The sequence below is a fragment of the Tupaia chinensis genome, unplaced genomic scaffold (assembly GCF_000334495.1).
Source record: "Tupaia chinensis unplaced genomic scaffold, TupChi_1.0 Scaffold000238_1, whole genome shotgun sequence".
NCBI lineage: Eukaryota > Metazoa > Chordata > Mammalia > Scandentia > Tupaiidae > Tupaia > Tupaia belangeri.
Genome location: NW_006159716.1, coordinates 6,825,421 through 6,842,586, shown reverse-complemented (window position 1 = coordinate 6,842,586; position 17,166 = coordinate 6,825,421). Strand labels below are relative to the sequence as shown.

Below are 17,166 nucleotides of genomic sequence, written 5' to 3'. Positions count from 1 at the left end.
GCTTAATAATGAACATGCTTAATGAGCATTGTTCAGTACTCAGTCTACATAATTGTGACCATGGAGTGTAACCTAACAATGTGAATCTTAACCTTTGGGAGGATAAAATATGGTGGAAGATAAAATGATAGTAACAGATAATGTAAAGCTTTATAATTTATGAAGCCTCCTGGTTTTTTTTGGTTATAGGGTGCATGCACTTGCTAGAGAGAGAAATAGAAAGCACCCTCTGGGGGCATGGTTAAACCACAATCCCTCTTCCATTTTTCTCTCAGGATTTTGGGCACACATGCATAAGCACCATGTTTTTCAAGCAGCTGGGTCTGGGACTCGAGCTGTGCAGTCTGCCATGTGCGAACCAGGCACCTCAACCTTGCCATCTACTGGCCCTATGAAGCCCCTCCTCCCATTTGTTTGCTTATTTATTTATTAAAAAAACAAAAAACAAAAACAAAAACAAAAGGTGATCCATCAACCCTCTGTGGCTTATTGGCAATTTTACTTTTCCCATTTTTTGGTAAAAGATACTAAAGATCCAGATTATCCAGGATTCCTCAGCAAGTAAGAAGTAGTTGTAGGACTGGGACCAGCAGTTAGCGTAATGGCTATGTTGCTGGACTCCCATGTAGTCAACTGTGGTTCGAGTCCCAGACCCGGTGGCTTAAACTCATGCTGGGCTCTTGTGCATGAGTGCCCAAGATCCCAAGAGAAGATTGCTTTCTATTTCTCTGTCTCTCTCTGTCTTTCTGGCAAGCACACACGCCCTATAGCAAAAAAAAAAAAAAAAAAAAGAAGTTGTAGGACTTAAACTGAGTCTTCTTTCTGGGAAAGTCTGTACTTTCCCAGAAATAAGTATGCTTTAATTAACAACAACAACAAAACATTCTTATGTGGATCAGAAGCTATGGTATTTTATGGAGCTATAAGTGCCCAAAGAGTTCTTGAGGTTGTCGAGTTTGTGATGGCTTTGTATGTGGCTCAGTGTCTCTTGATGTTGCCTATTTTCTTGTCACAGTTGCCCATTTGAACCTCTGGAATTTTATTATGTTAAGTTTTCTCTGGTCAATGTGACATTTGTAGAAAACTTTTCCATTGAAACACACTGCTCTTTAGTCTGATTTTTTTTTGTGTGTGTGTGAGAAATTATTTCCTGTAGGGCATGTGCACTTGCCAGAGAGATGGAGAGAGAGAAAGTGAGATACCACTCCCAGGGAAATTGGCCATGTCACAGTCCCTTCCCTGCCATTCTCCTCTCAGGATTTTGGGCCCACATGTATACATGCTCAGCGTGAGTTTCAAGCCATCTGATCCAGGACTCAAACCGTCACCGGCTATGTGGGAATCCAGTGCCCCATCCACTACACCGCCTGCCGGTCCCTAGTTTGACTTTTCAACTCTCCAGTTCTTGACTCAAATTCAAATTCTTGCATATATGTGTAATGCTAACCAATGGTGAACATCCTTGATTTCATGTAGCATCTATTACCTCTTCCACAGTCTTTGGCATTTGAGTATTTTCCATCAAACTATTTATTGTTGTACTGTATTGTTATTTATTTATGTATCTGAATTTTGTCTTTCTAACAAAATTATAAGCTCCTTGACTATGGGACTAAGCTGTAGTGACACAGAGTAGGCACAGGTGTTCCTTAATGTCAACAATGCACGTGGGTCTTTCTCTTTTTTAAAATGCCCCTTCTGTGTCGTCTTACACCTGTTCTAGGGTTGCTGCCGCTCAGGCCTTGGTACAGGAACGAGCGGGCTTGTGGTTGACTTCTTACGTGAGGGCTCCAAGTCCCTCATCCCAGGGACATGAGTGGCATAGACTCTAAGAACAGGTCTCAGAGCTCTTTCATCTTTTCTTTCTTTCACTGAATAACTTAAATGATAGGAATTCCTATCATGTGCCAGGTAACCATGTTTGCCCTGTGCTAGTCATCGTCATCTGGGAGGCCTTTTCAAATACACATGTAACATTTGCCTGCGTGTTCTGTTCCTTTATGATCATTACCACATCCCCTCTCGGGTCATGTCAAGAACCTCGCCTTCTTATTTGTACAATGACTTCTCATTTCAAAAAGTAGGGCATGGTCATGGTGGGGGGTGTTGGAGTGTATATCAGTGTCATCTTCAGGATATGTTGGTGGTCTTGATTCTGCAGAATAAAACTGTTGCTTTTTATGTCTTCACTCACTGGCCATCTCTCCCGCATAGTCGTGAGCTATGCCTCTGGATCTCATCAGATTATCTGGGCCCACAAGATTCCAGGAAGGCCCACTTCATAACATACTTCTTATAATGAAACTGGATATTCTTCCTTGGTCAGCAGTGCTTTCCTTATATATGTATAAATGATTCTTATTCTGACAAGCAGTTTGTTGTTCCATTGGGAGTTTCCCCCTTCAGGTGAGGCTAGCTTTGCAATAGAAATGTGAAATAACCACTGAGATCAACTAAGAGGGCTACTGCTTTGTGGAAGAACTCATCTCCCCAAATTAATAGGTCATAATATTCTTTCACCTGGATCTGATTTCTAATTAAATTTTTATCTTTTAACTTAACATATGTGAGACTTAACTGAAACCATGTTATAATGTAGAAAAACTATGGATCTCTATAGATTAAATTGCTGATTTTTAGGCCCTTAAAATTAACCCACTACCATAACCACCACCATCTTTTGTATGAACTCTCATGCATATTTGGAAGTTGATCCTTCCTTTTGTAGGTTTCTTTTCAAGATAGCACCTGTGCTCATGTTGAGACTGTGTCCTGACTGATGCGTCTGCCTTTCTGTTTCCAGGTGGGCCATGCAGAGACACAGCTCATGTCTCATTAATCACACCAACCAAAAGATCCTGTGGTACAGGTATGTACATCGTTCTTATGTGTACTCAGCCTTATCTGAACTCTTCATGGAGATTCGCAGCTGCTTCCAACATGGCGTGCTTGCCAGGTCATTCTCTTAATTTCTTTCATCAATTGTGAAGTGATTGCTTAGTATTAGGAGTAGAGGTGAGTAGAGGTCAAAATGGTGTTCTTGGGAGTCATTTTGACTGAGTTAATGCTGGTAGCAAGATCAAAGAAGGTGGACATCAAAATAAACCTACTTCCTAAAAACCTGATGAATGTTATTAAGACCTAGCATACAGAAATGCCCAGTTTGTAGCATGTGGCTAATTTGTCTTAAGTCTTAGACCTACTAAAAAAACGACGTTGTTTAAATAAGGAGGCTAGAAAAATTAATTTGACAATTATATTATGTTAGTTTTGGAGGATTTTTTTTTTATTCTTCTTAAATCCACAAGATTTGCCTAAATCATTTTTTTCAGATGCATAGTATCCTAAAAACATCTTTGTGCATCTGTGACATTTTTATTAAACATGAAGTCATGAATCTTGTCACTCTCCAAAGAGCAGCCATAATGCCCGTAGCTCCACTAACCTACAGCCTAATTTATTTTAAAACAATATTTGCTTTTTCTAATAATGTTGCCTGCTATTTAAACTATCTCAAGGATTATATTTGGAAGAATCAAAATAATTATATTGTTTTTCCAAAGGTCACAAAGTATTTTTTCATAACTTAAAAGTCCTTTTAACTCCCCAGCAGAAATAGCACAAACTCTTTCATGTGTAATTTACACTGAACCCTTCACTTCTTTAAATGCTTGTAGTTTGATGTTCAACCTAAAACAGGCCAGTCTTTGCACAGTTTTGAGAGTAAAATCCAGGCATTTTACTCCAAGAAATTTAATTTCATTTTTCTCTTCCAAATGACCAACCTTGAGGCAGAGGTGTGTGAAGTAGTCTTGGCACACTCTCATCCCTCCGATACCCAGTCTCCAAGCTCCATTAGGTAGAGGGACTTCTCTACCTGATCGAGGTAGAAGAGAACTGTGCCCTGGAGTGAGAAGGACATTCCTCTTTAGCCAGTGGGAAAGTTGGAAAGCCAGTTACCTACCCATTCAATCCAGAAGTTTAACAGCATTGAGAGCCCTTCAATTTCAGGTCCAACACTTTACATGCCAGGTGTATTTCTTCTTTCCTTCCAGTCTGGACCCTCAAGGCAAGGTTTACTGTTAGCACTACCAAGATGTTCAGATAGCATGAGCCTTGGGCACACCAGTGGGCTGTCCTGAGAGGTTTGGTTGGGAAAGAGGTTCATGTACTGAATTTAGACACTAAAACTGGCAGGAACCTTTCTGAAATGTCATGTACTTTGTACATTTTCTAGGTAAATCTTTTTAATTCTCTCTGCTTCCATACTATTTTATATGTCTAAAAATAATAGATTTATTACATGCTTCTTATTGCATTTTCAGGCACCATTCCATATACTACATGTTCATTTAATCTTCAGAACAGTTCTATATTCCTCTTTTATAGATTAAAAAAAATGGGCACTCAGAAAGTTAGAAATCTGTTTCCTAAGGTAATGTTGCTAGTGAGTAACAGAGTCAGGACTTGAATACATGTATTTCAGATGCATTTTCTGCTATATCATGTTACTGCTTTTCACATTTTATTTTAATTACATATTTTTTTTTCTCTTTATTCTCTCTCTCTCTCTCTTTTTTTTTTTTTTTTTTTTGAGACATTTTTGTTATAGGGCATGTGAGTTCGCCAAAGAGAACTCAGGATTCTGGGCATGTATGCACATGCACTCGACATGAATTTTAAGCCACTGAGTCCAGGACTCAAACCATGGCCAACTACATGGGAATCTAGTGATTTAACCATTACACCATCTGCTGGTCTCACATATTTCTTCTTCTGTCTAGACAGTAGAAAAGCCTATGCTTGAATGAAATTTAGAAAGAATGAAACAGATTTATGAATATAGCATAGACTGAAGAAGTTTTAACATGTGAATTCTGGAATTAGATCTTGTTTCCGAATCTGATTTAGTAATGGCTATGTCGCTGATCTCCTCTGAAGTCAACTATGGTTCGAGTCCCAGACCCGGTGGCTTAAACTCACGTTGGGCATATGTGCATGCGTGACCAAGATCCTGAGAGGAGAATGGAGGAGAAAGGATTGTGGCGTGGCCATCCCTCCTGGGGGGTGATTTCTCACTTTCTGTCTCTCTCTCTCTCTCTCTCTCTCTGTCTTTCTGGTGAGCGCACGCGCCCTATTGCGAAAACCTCTCCAAAAAAAAGAAAAAACAAAAATCTAAGTAAATTTCAATCTCAGGTAAGTAAGGTAGCATCTCACAATTTGTTCTTTATCCATAAAATGGGATGATGAGTTTCCCTCACATGTTCAATGTAAGAAAAGAAAGAATGCACATAAAGGGTCCAGATGGTGACACAGTAGTAACACAAGTGGACCCACATGAGAAGGTCCCTGGTTCATGTCCTAGGGCCTCCCTTTACATGTAGGGTGTGCACCTACGATCTAAGCCAATTGAGGCTGGGGTTGGCTGCTGAAGACCCTTTGGGGGTGCTCGCCTCCCTCTACCTTCCTCCATCTCTCTTTAGTCTTTCATATTTATTTATTTCAGAAATAAATAAACTTAAAAGAAATAATGTAAATAAAGCTCACATAGTAGGTCTTTGATAATCAGTAGTTACAATTATAATTTTTTTAAAGGTTTTTGTCACAGGGCATGTAATGCTTGCCAGAAAGAGAGAAGGTGAGAAATCACCCCACAAGGAGGTATAGCCACACTGCAGCCCCTTCTCTTCCATGCTTCTCTTGAGATTTTGGACACACACACACACACACACACACACACACACACATCCAGCGTGATTTTCAAGCTGTTAGTCTGGAACTAGAAACTCAATCAGCCATGTGGGAGTTCAGCGCCTTAACCACTACACCACCTCCTGGCCCCATTATCTTATTATTAAAAATTATGTGTATATATTGGGTACCCATTAGCTGATGGCAAACACATCCATAGGTATTTTGGGCAGAGGAAAGAGTAAAACAGAATCATTGCCATGCCCAGTTTCATTAGTTGGTTTTACATTGGTCATGTTCTCTGTTGCATATCAGTATTATAGTAGGAACTGAGGGTAATATTCATCTTAAGTCTTCATGAGTGACATGATAACTCTCAGGCACACATTTCTAGGCCTTCATTTAGGCCTAGACTCTACATACCTCTTAACTAGAAAAAGACTGAGAATTCCTGGTTTGAACGGAAATTAATGCAGTGTGCAGGTTGTCTTCTAAAAAGCCTGAAGGAAAGTTGAGATTTCTCAGTGTGGATATTAAAGGTCATCCAATTCAGCCTGTTGTACTTCTTTTCAAGAAGCTTATCCTGTGCCTCCTGAGGCTGTCCTGGCGAGCCAGAATGCCTCAGCCTTAAATACTGGCCCTGACTCTAGAAGACAGAATTTCCTGATTTTGAGAAATGAAATGATTTGCTTTGAGAACCTCAGTTTAACTGTCTTTGTTTCCATTTTTCTCTTGTCCTTCAGTCATCAGGTTTCCCATGGTGGGGATTATGGTCCTTTTTCTTCTGAATCACCATTTGTTATTGTTACATTGCTGGCATTTTCCTCGCAGTCTTTACATGTAGCTTCTTTAAGAGTAGGAGTCAGGGCTGGCCCCAGTACCTAGTGGTTAAGCCCTCTGCATAGGGAGCTGGATCCCACATAGCCAGCTGTGGTTGGAATATTGGCCCCAATGGCTTGAAAAATACACCGAGCAGATGAGGAAATGCAGGGAAAAGAATCACAGTGTCAGTGTGACCCTGCTCCATTGGGGGTGCTTTCTCTCTTTGTCTCTGGGAAGCACATGCACTCTGGCAATTTAAAACATAAAAAAGAGTAAGATTCATGTTTCTAATACTTGTTCTTGGTGCTTCTATCACGAGAGGCTTTCTTAGGATCCCCCAGAAAGATCCCAGATTGGCCTTTAGGCATGGACAATCAGTAAATAATTATCATACAGTGGTGTCATTTCTTAGTCATTATAAAGAGAGTTCTTAATTGAGAGCTAGCAGACTCTCTCCCAGACAGTCTATCATACAAGGCTGGACATAAAGCAGCCTTGAGCTTAGTAATGATGTGCGTTAGAAAAGGATACTCTGACTAGAATAAAGTGGTTCTTTAAGTCAGCAGGCTCTGGAGAAGGGCACACAGTGTACAGTCATGGAGCTGTAATGAGAAAATAGTTGAAGCTCTTTTGCTCTTTAAAATTTTCCACTTTCAAATTCATTTCTTAATGTATATTTCAGTCCATATATATAGTTTTTAAACAGAAAATATACATATACATACGAAAATATACATAAAGGTACATGACCAAATATTTTAGATAGGAGTATGCAGTGAAAAGAGATTACCAATCTCTTCTTCCATAAACAAGTCATTTTTTTTTAGTACTTTGAAAAGTAGATCTAAAGATTACCATTATACCCATTATAATGTGGTTTAGTAAGGAAGGACCTGATTGGTTATTCATTAGTCTCCGTTTATATTTCTTTTCTTTTTTTTTTTTTGGAGAGGTTTTTGCTTTAGGGCGTGTGCACGCACCAGAAAGAGAGACAAGACAGACAGAAATCGAGAAATTGCCCCGAGGCGGGATGGCCACGCCACAATCCCTTCTCTTCTGTTCTCCTCTTGGGATTTTATGCATGCACACATACACCTGGCATGAGTTTAAGCTACTGGGTCCGGGACTTGAATCACGGTCGACTACCTGGAAGTCTAGTGACATAGCCATTACGCCAACTACTGGTCCAGTCTCCGTTTATATTTCAAGCAACTATTGTTTTGATCAGGTAGAGGGTTTTGTAATTTAGGGAGATGGACATAAATGTAGAGTGTTTGGCTGCAGCCATCAGACTGAGAGAGAATTCTTGTAAGACATTGCTTTGTAGCCCAGCCCAGCTGTGGCAGGCACAGCTAAGACACCTTGCTCCACAGGCGGGAACCACATGGAGGCCTGGGTTGGCTTCCTGGTCTAACCTAAAGGCCAGGCATGATGGCATGTGCCTGTAATCCCAGAGAGTTGGGAGGCTGAGGCAGGAAAATGACAAGCTCAAGTTTAAGGCTAGCCTGGGCAACAGCAAAACCTTGTGTTAAAAAAGAGCTGGGTGTGGTAGTGAGCACTCAGGTTGGAGGTTAAGGCAATTGGATCTTAACAGCAAGACCCTGTCTGAAAAAAAAAAAAGAAAGAAAAGAAATTGCTTTGAATAACTGAGTCTAAGGAACAGATTGCAAAAAGTAGCTGTCGTGGTAATGAAAGATCAGTTTATATTTGAAAGCTATGGAGGGGAGTTATTTAGATTCTGGCTTTCAGCCACACAGAACTACTAGCAGTTAAATTCAGTGTAATCTTTAGAAAGAAAAAAAAAGCAAAACCATGATCAATTTTAGTATTTAAGCTGAGAAAAATGAGCGAAGGGTGTGTAGTTGTCCTCAGTCCACCCCACCATACCCTCTTCATAGAGCTCTGGGATGTCTGCAGTCAGCCAAGAGTTGAAAAGTGCTGCTGGGTCCCAGGTTGCTTTCGGTTAGAAGGTGAGAGCTAAAGCATATCACACCTTCAGATTACTAGAGAGAGTTTACGTTTCTCAGAGAGCTCAGAATGCTTTCCACAGGTTCCCTTGTTAATTCTCACAGCATGCCTGCCAAGAATGAGTAAATTGTAAGGAAAGAGTTTGCTTTCCTTGGCAACAAACCACAACTCCCTTTCATCCTTCATCTTTTCTAACCATCAAGTTATACCTTAAACTAAAACATTATAATCTGAGCGGTGTTTATCTCCTTTAAACAATTTTATTTGGAAGGTATTTGGATATTTAGGTAGATATCTTTATGAAGTCATATTTTTATATTTAATGTATCTTATGGGAAAAGAGATGAGGATTTTTTTTTGCCCTTTATTAAGATTTCTTATTTAAAGATGTGACCTTTTTCTTGACAATTGCAGAGTTATGTCAAAAGAAATGTATTTTCTATTTCTTTTATGGGACTTTACTGTTGATGAGCCTTAAATGTGAAGGGACAGATAGATCATGTTTGGTCTTAAGTTTACTTGGAGAAACAGTCTCTCCAACAGGATTTTTGCACAGTGGTTAGCTAGTTCAAGGACTCTGCTCCACCAGCTGGCCCCTCTGTGGCATCATTTAAATGGGGTATTGACCAGCTCTTAGCTCTAATAGATGAGAAACTGGTTATCATATGAAGAAAAGGAAATTGCTCTTCTCTTGTTGACCACTCTTAAGCTTTATTTTGTCTTTTCATTTCATAGGCCATTTACTTCTAAAGTTGAAATAAGAAGTTCATAGACAAGTTTATAGAATTGAGGCGTTGTCAGCTGACTTCTGGTCCACTGTATGTGTGTTTCACATTTACTCTTCTAGCAAATACTGAGTCGTTGGAGGAGTCATGATATTTTCTGTGCAAAAATGCATCATGACTTTTCCAACAACCCAATGTGCTATGGATAGGTAACATTCTCCCTGATAGTCTTGAAAAATGATGTTTTAACGTGTGCTTATAATTAGTAGACTAGCAAGTAAAATAATCATTCACAAAGCCATAAGGGAGCCGTAGTATTGCCTGAGATTAAAGCAGATGGGAATAGAAGCTGTCCCATTAAACATCAAGGCAGTTTTTCCAGAAAGTGCCATCTTTCCACTGTATAAGAAGCATAATTCAGTCACAATACAGTTAATTCAGTTTAACTGTACATTTCTTGTCTGCTGTTTGTTAAGTGTCTTTCTCTTTCATAAAGCACATGTTCATCCTTTTGGGTCACCTATTTTTCTTTCAGTCTGATGAACTGTGACATGTACTAGAATAACCTGTATTGTTCCTTGTTTCTCTTTTTTCTCCAAAAACATTTTTTGACTCACCTCTCTGGGGCAGCCTGCTTGTGATATTGTGTGTTCTTACAAAGACAAGAGAAGAAAACCCCTTCACCTGGGAGTTAAGAGATTGATGTGCTAAACATTCCACATCTGCGTTCAGAAGCCAGTTAAAGGGAAATGCTTCATTGCTGTTATGTTACCAAGAAGTCTATATAAGGGCTTTTCAGTTGATTCAGAAGCTAAAGGGTGGTGGTGTTAAATCGGAGGTGGCCCTATAAATCTTAGAAATGTTCTACAGGTGTGTGTTTTATCGCCTGGTAGAGTCAGTATTCATGGAAACATTTCAACCCAGTACGTTTAACCCTGTAGTTGAGTCAGTGGCTACAAACTGTATTGGTCAGTGTTAACACATAGGTTGCTCGTCTGAGGAGCATTTCCTGTCTTCCTCTGCTTTGTGGGGCTGTAAAGGAAGACGGCTTTGGGTGTGAGTTCAGCTACATAATTCACTTCCATCTTTCTTTCTTGTTGGTCCTGTAGGTATAGCTTTTCCCTCAGGTCTGCAGTATCAGCATTTGAGGCAGAAAATTAGAAATCTGACCTACTTATGTAATATGGAAGTTCCCATCAGGAGAATATTAGGGAAGATATAAACCTTTCATTTTTTATTAGCATTTAATGTAATCATTGAAGAAAGATCAAAACAGTAAATCTGTCATGGCAAGGAAAAAAGTATTTTAAAAATGTTTTACCTAGTGCACTCATTATCATGGGTGCTGAAGGGGTTCATTTGCTTCCTGGGGCAGGGGACCACATTAATACCAAATATTTGATAAGATTGCAAAGCTCGTGCTAATCAAAAGGTGGAATGTTTTGCCACAGGACAAAAAGCAGTTCTTAACCAAAGTTTATCGTGGTATGAGGGGTCTTCAAAAAGCTCATGTAAATGTATATTATTAAAAAGCCATATGTGGATTTCAAAATGGCACCAAAATAAACCCCTGCTTTTATTCTACATTTCCACAAACCTTTTCAAGTCCCCTCACACGTCATAGTGATTGTTTATAGGTATGCTGGTTTAGGGCCATTGAGTGGGTGACGGGGGAAAGGAAGTAATCTGATAACTGCTTTTTCTTGCCCTGTAAATCCTCCGCCTTCCCATAAAAACTTTATTAAGTTTGCCTCAGTTGTTCATGTTATAGAATGTAGGAGTAAGGCACTGTATAATTAGATGATTTGATGCTGAATTTGTAAATACTAGAAAAGCACTTCACACAGTGTATAGACTTAAGGAAAGGTCAGGGAAAGCTTACTGCTTTGTAATTGTACCCCTGAATGAGAGTAAGGCCTCACTGTCCCCGTTCACTGTGTTTATGCCATAGGCCAGCTTGCCACATAATGTGCACGTTTGCTGGACTTGAAGACAACGGCTTGTTTCAGAGGCTTTGTTTGGGTTGTCCTAACGAAAAGCAAAGGCTCGCCTTCTGAGAAAAGGCTGATATAAGTGAATATCAAGCCAGGGTGCCAGTCTCATCAAGAGGAATTTTTGCACTTGGAAAATAAAAATGTACTCTAGTATAAAAAGAAGGAAGCATGCTGTGACTTGTTGCTATTTTGGCGGCGTGCATGTGTGTGTATGTGCTAGCCTGTCTAGGCTTTGGTTTTTAGCCTCTGTTGGTCCTCATGCTTTGTGCAAATTCAGTTTTCTCGAATCCACAAATGCAGTTACCACTGGTTTTCTTTACCTCTGTGGTCATTTATTTTATCATAGCTTGCATTCTTACCAAGGAGAAAGAGCCTTGAACTTCCATTAATTAGCTGTTCTATTGCTCCACTGGGGCAAAATGCCTGAGCCAACACTATTTAAAAAGGTTATCAAGGGAATTTAATAACCCTTTCCTTCTTGAAACTTTCAGAGTTGGGGGGTGGGGGTAGAGCTGGAGAACGCCTTTCAGGTGCTGCTCCTTAGCGCGCCTGTGTGTGTGCCTGCTGGAGGGCAGCGTGCTAGAAATGTAGCCTTCCCAAAGCAAGCAGTCTTATCAGAAGGAGAATGATAGAACAGCCACAAAGCTGCATTATAAATCTTCTGAGCCTTGCAATGATACTGCCCATTAAGGAGACTTTTTTTTTTGCCCTACTCAGTTCCTGGCTGTACTAATAGAACAGCGCATCAAGCAAGGCTGTAAATAAAAGTTATTACCTAATAGGTGGGTGCCGAAGTGGAACGGACGGAGCTGAGGCATGGAGGCCTTATTACTGCTCATCAGCAATTATAAACAGGATAAAGTGTCTGGGACTTGCGCTGATGCAGCGAGGGCTAATAGAGGCTGGGGATGACACTAGGCTATGATAGGATGATGTATGCTGATGGGTTTTTACTGCCTCATCTTGCTGCTTGCTTCCAAGACAAGTTGTGTTATCCGTTTTCCTGCTTGCTCATCTATCTGAAAAGACAGTTCCATTGCCTCTCCTGCCAGCAGGTGGGCTGGCATTTATTCCTCATATGTGTGTCTGCTTCTGAGGCATCCCCTCATAGAGGGTCTTCAGATATATCTGATAATCATAGCTGATTAAAGCCGTAATCTTATTGTACTGCCTGCTGTCACAGCTATAGATCACACCCTCAATGTGGGGGCTTACCTGGAATGGAGGACCAGCTGAGACCCCGTGGGTAGCCAGCCAGTCCTACACTTTATTAAAGACTGCAGCGAAGGGGCCTCTAGTAGATTTTGCAGAAATATGCAAAGGAAGTGATAAACATGGGTCTCACCCCTGGGAGCTTATACTGTAAAGAGAAAAGAGTACGTGTGGAAGCAGATACAACCAAGTCCAGCTTCAGAGAGCAAGAGAACTAACTCATAATTATGTCAGTCATAAGGAGCAAATATAATACTAATAGTCTTTTTCTTTTAAAAAATTACCTGAATTCCTAGTGAGATACTTAGAATTTAGTTCCTTAGAGTCAGTAGGAATGATGAAGTTTAGCAGTAAGATTCTATTTTCTAGTGAATGGAAAAACCTCAAATGTGACTTGGGCCATGCTTTTGGAGGAAGCACCTACTACTTGGGAAAGCACTGTACAAGGTTGGATCACTCCGCTTTACTAAATCACAGTAATTAGGCCTTTGAGATAGGAGAAATCTGTATCAGAGCCACAGGGGAATACCTTTGAAAAGGGCTTATTACCAAGTTTGATCCAGGAGTTTAGGAGCATTTTGATAGGTCAGTTGTTTGTCACTTGTGCCTTTAAATGAATACGCTGCTTTATGCAGTACCTTTAAAACTAACCTATTCTACCAGGAGACTTCCAGCTGTTAAAGAAATTGTTTCTCTCTGACGCCTTAAGTTATGCATAGGTGTACTTCATTTTTAATAAGCTTCATACATGATAATCCCAATATTACCAACCAGATAAACTAAGAATTAGTGTTATAGGAGAGTCCTTTAGTCTGTAAAGTGCCTCACCACTTAGTTCAATGTAAATAGGTTTTTCCGTTTGTGTATAAACTAATACAGTCATACACCGAATAACAACCTTTCTGTCAACAGTGAGCCACATATATGACTGTGGTAGGTCTCATATGGTTGGAATACATGCTACATAACCTAGGTGTACAGCAGGCTGTACCCATTATATTTGAATAAATACACTCTGATGCTTGTACAAGGATGAAATCGCCTAAGCTCTGCATTTCTCAGGATCCCATGTGGGATCCAGCCTTAACCACCATGCCACCAGCTGACCCTCCACTCAGTGAACCAGTCTTTCTTGCTTAACAGTCTCTGTGTCAGTACTTTCATTTTATAGGTCACTTATAACAGTGGGAGAAAACTTACAACCCTACTTTTTGAGGGTATATAATATGAAGATTCAGCTGTTGCTATTTCTTATTTCAGCTTTTGATAATGCATTATTGGTTTTCATTCTTCTCTTTCTTGATCCATCAACTTTTGGTGCCATTTTTTGATGAGGATATTAGTGCCTCTGATTGGAGATATTTCTTTAACATACCTTCTGTACTAGTCCCTCCCTCCCTCCCTCCCTTTCTTCCTCCCTCCCTCCTTCCTTCCTTTCTTGCCAGAGGGCATATGCACTTACCAGAGAGAGCACACACACATGCACACACTTACTCCTCCTCTACCTCCCCCAGAGCGTGCTCACACCACAATTTCCTTTTCTCCATTTCTCTAGCCCATCAGGATTTGGGGCACATATACTAGGAGTGTTTTTCAAGCTGCTGGGGCTGAAATTAGAACTGCAGTCAGCCAGCTGGGTTCCAGTTCCCCATGCACAGTGCTTAAATGCCTTGCTGTAGGGCTGACCCTGCACCTGTACTTCTTATTGGGTTGTTGGAAAAGTCATGATGCTTTTTTGCATGGAAGAATACATCGTGACTTTTCCAATAACCCAATATATTGTCATGGTTGTTAACTGTTTATATTCAAAGCTATAACCACAAACGTACCTTCTATGCTATGTCCATTGCTTATTTCTAAAAATAGAAAGCCAATAAATGGCATTTATGTTATCATGATTCGGTAAATGTTTTCCCTTGCCAGGCTGCCAAGTTATATGCTAGGAATATACTTCTTTTTCTGTGGGTCTAATGTCAGAATCCCTGGAGCTTTGAAAAAGAATGTTTCTAGAACAAAGCTAAATAGGTTCTTTGTTAAGTTCTATCAGTTACTCAAAAATCTTGCCACATTTTAGTTTTCTTCATATTTTCATTATAAGTTCCTAACACAGTTTCTTCTTGGCATTTATAATTTTCTTCTTGTAATGTTGGGTTTATGTCACTGCTTTCTAACTATATTTATACCTTTTACCTGAGAGCTCCCTCCTGGAGCTCTCATCTTGCTGCTTCACTCTAGTCTGTGTATTCTCTAAGCCTGCTGTGTCACCACAGAATTGTCCTTCATGACTCTTCTTCCTTACATTACCTCATTTTCCCAAGTATACCCCCAAGTTAGTGCTTAAAAGAAGCAGTTTTACAGTTCTTGCATATCTGGAAATGTCTTTTCTGCCTCTACCTTGATGGGAAGGTTGCATAAGTAAGAATTCTTGAATAAAAATCATTATGTTCTAGCATTCCATGTTATTACCAAGAAGTCAGATGCCACTAATTATAACTTTTATAAGAAATGTACATTTCTCATCTCTAGAAATTTTAAGATCATATTTTTATTTTTGATATTCTAAAATTTGTAGAGGAATATCTAGAAGCCATCACCTTTTTACCCACGTAAGTTTTCGAATACTTCCTAGGCCTCTTAGGTCTGTAGACTGGTGCCCTCTTTCAGTTTTTAGGAAGTCTGAATTCTTTCAACCTCTCTCTTCTCCTTCTGGGACTCTTACAATTTAGATGCTGGGGGAACCAGCAGATGGTATAATGGTTACATCACTGGACTCTCATGTAGTCGACTATGGTTCAAGTCCCAGACTCGGTGGCTTTGAACTCACACCAGGCACATGTGTATGTGCGCCCAAGGTCCTGAGAGGAGAATGGAGGACAAGGGACTGGAATGTGGCCATCTCCCCTGGGGGTCCTATCTTGCTTTCTGTCTCTCTGCTGAGCACATGCGCCCTATAGCAAAAATCTTTTAAAAAAAAATTTAGATGTTGGGACTTCTATACAGATAATTTCTCATAACTCTTTTTCTCATATTCTCCATCTCCTCTATTTTGTTGAGTGATTCTTCCCTTTAAAAAAAAAATTCTGTAGGGTGCGCTGGAGAAAAAAAAAAGAAAGAGAAATTATCCCCAGGGAAGATGGTCACACCACAGTCCTTTTCTCTCCATTCTCCTCTTGGGATTTTGGGCACACATACATGTGCACCACCAGAATTTTCAAGCCACCAGGTCCAAGAATCTAACTGGGCAGTTGCCATGTGTGACCCAGCCACCTTAACCTCTGTGCCACCTGTTGACCCTTTGATTTTATTTCAGTAATCATACTTTCAGTGAGCTCGCTTTTGTTCCTGGAGATTTCCTTTTCATAGTATCCTATTCCTGTTTGTGATTACTTAATAATTACATAGTAATATCCTCTCTTTTTTGGAAAGGTTTTTGCTATAGGGCATGTGCACGCACCAGAAAGAGAGAGACAGAGGGACAGAACATGAGAAATTACCCCCCAGGGGGATGGCCACACCACAGTCCTCTCTCCTCCATTCTCCTCTCGGGATCCTGGGCACACACGCACACACACCTGGTGTGAGTTTAAGCCACCGGGTCTGGGACTTGAACCACGGTTGACTTCATGTGAGCAGTGTATATAGAGAGATACGTAGAAATACAGAGAGAGAGCAATCTTGAGGAATCGGCTTACCCCAGTGGCCTCAATCTGCAGAGCAGATAGGAAAGTAGAAGCAAAGCGACATAGCCATTACACCAACTGCTGGTCCCCATAGTAATATCTTCTAAGCATATTAATTAGTAGTTATATTTGTCACCATGATTTTCTCTTTGCTGAATTATCTGCGATTACATTGAGACCAGTTTTTCTGTTTTTCTTGGTCTTCATGTTTCTGGTTCTCATTTGCCCGCCAAAGCTTAGTTTTCTATTGACATTTAAAAAAGAAGGTCTCGGGACCAGCAGATGGCGTAATGGTCACGTTGCTGGATTCCCATGTAGTCGACTGCGGTTTGGGTCCTGGACCCTGCGGCTTGAAACACACTGGGCCTGCCCAGGACCCCAAGAGGAGAATAGAGGAGAAGAGATTGTGGCTTGGCCATCCCCCTGGGGGATGATTTCTCACTTTCTGTTTCTATGGCCAGTGCACGTGCCCTATAGCAAAAAATGCCTATTAATTTTTTTTTAATTGAAACGAAAAGAAAGAAAGAGAAGCAAATAAGCCTGGGTGAGTGGGGAATGCAGGACTCTGCCATCTCTCTTCAGGGTAATTTTTACCAGGGGCTAGTATAAAGGTAGGATCAACTGGAAGAATTCACTGTAAAGAGTTTGAAAACCTGCTATCAGGCTTTCAAATTGAAGGAGAATTAGACTATAACCGACCATAGTTCCTCAGCTTTGCCTAGACAGACCAGTCAGTTTCTTTAGAGAAGAGCTGTCTAGATTTTTTTTCCAGGTAAATGTAGGCTGACTTCCAGGGGTGGGAGGTACACGCCAAATCCGTTGTTCTACAGATGTACTCCTGAATTTCCCTCACTGTCTGCCTTCTCATTCTGCTGCTTCCCATTCCTATTGCGTCCAGAGCTTTTAAAAACTTTTCTCATACACTTCAGCCTCAGTCTACTTGATTCCATTCTCAACTTTAAGAAAGTAGGTTCAGATTTCTTGTTTATTGATTATATTAAAAATATACAGTTCTTTTTATTGAAGGTTTTATTTATTTATTTATGTATTTTGCTTTTATTTCAGTTGAGTCTG

At 40.2% G+C, this 17,166-nt stretch overlaps 1 protein-coding gene across 1 annotated transcript in view; it reads left to right on the top strand.

Moving 5' to 3' along the window:
• Positions 1–17,166, top strand: part of ZFAND3 (zinc finger AN1-type containing 3) — a gene marked incomplete at its 5' end in the record, with an annotated part of 258,640 nt that overhangs the window by 180,907 nt on the left and 60,567 nt on the right. Inside the window, 1 exon segment of the mRNA XM_014587859.2 lies at positions 2,804–2,869. Coding sequence (XP_014443345.1) covers positions 2,804–2,869 — 66 coding nt within the window.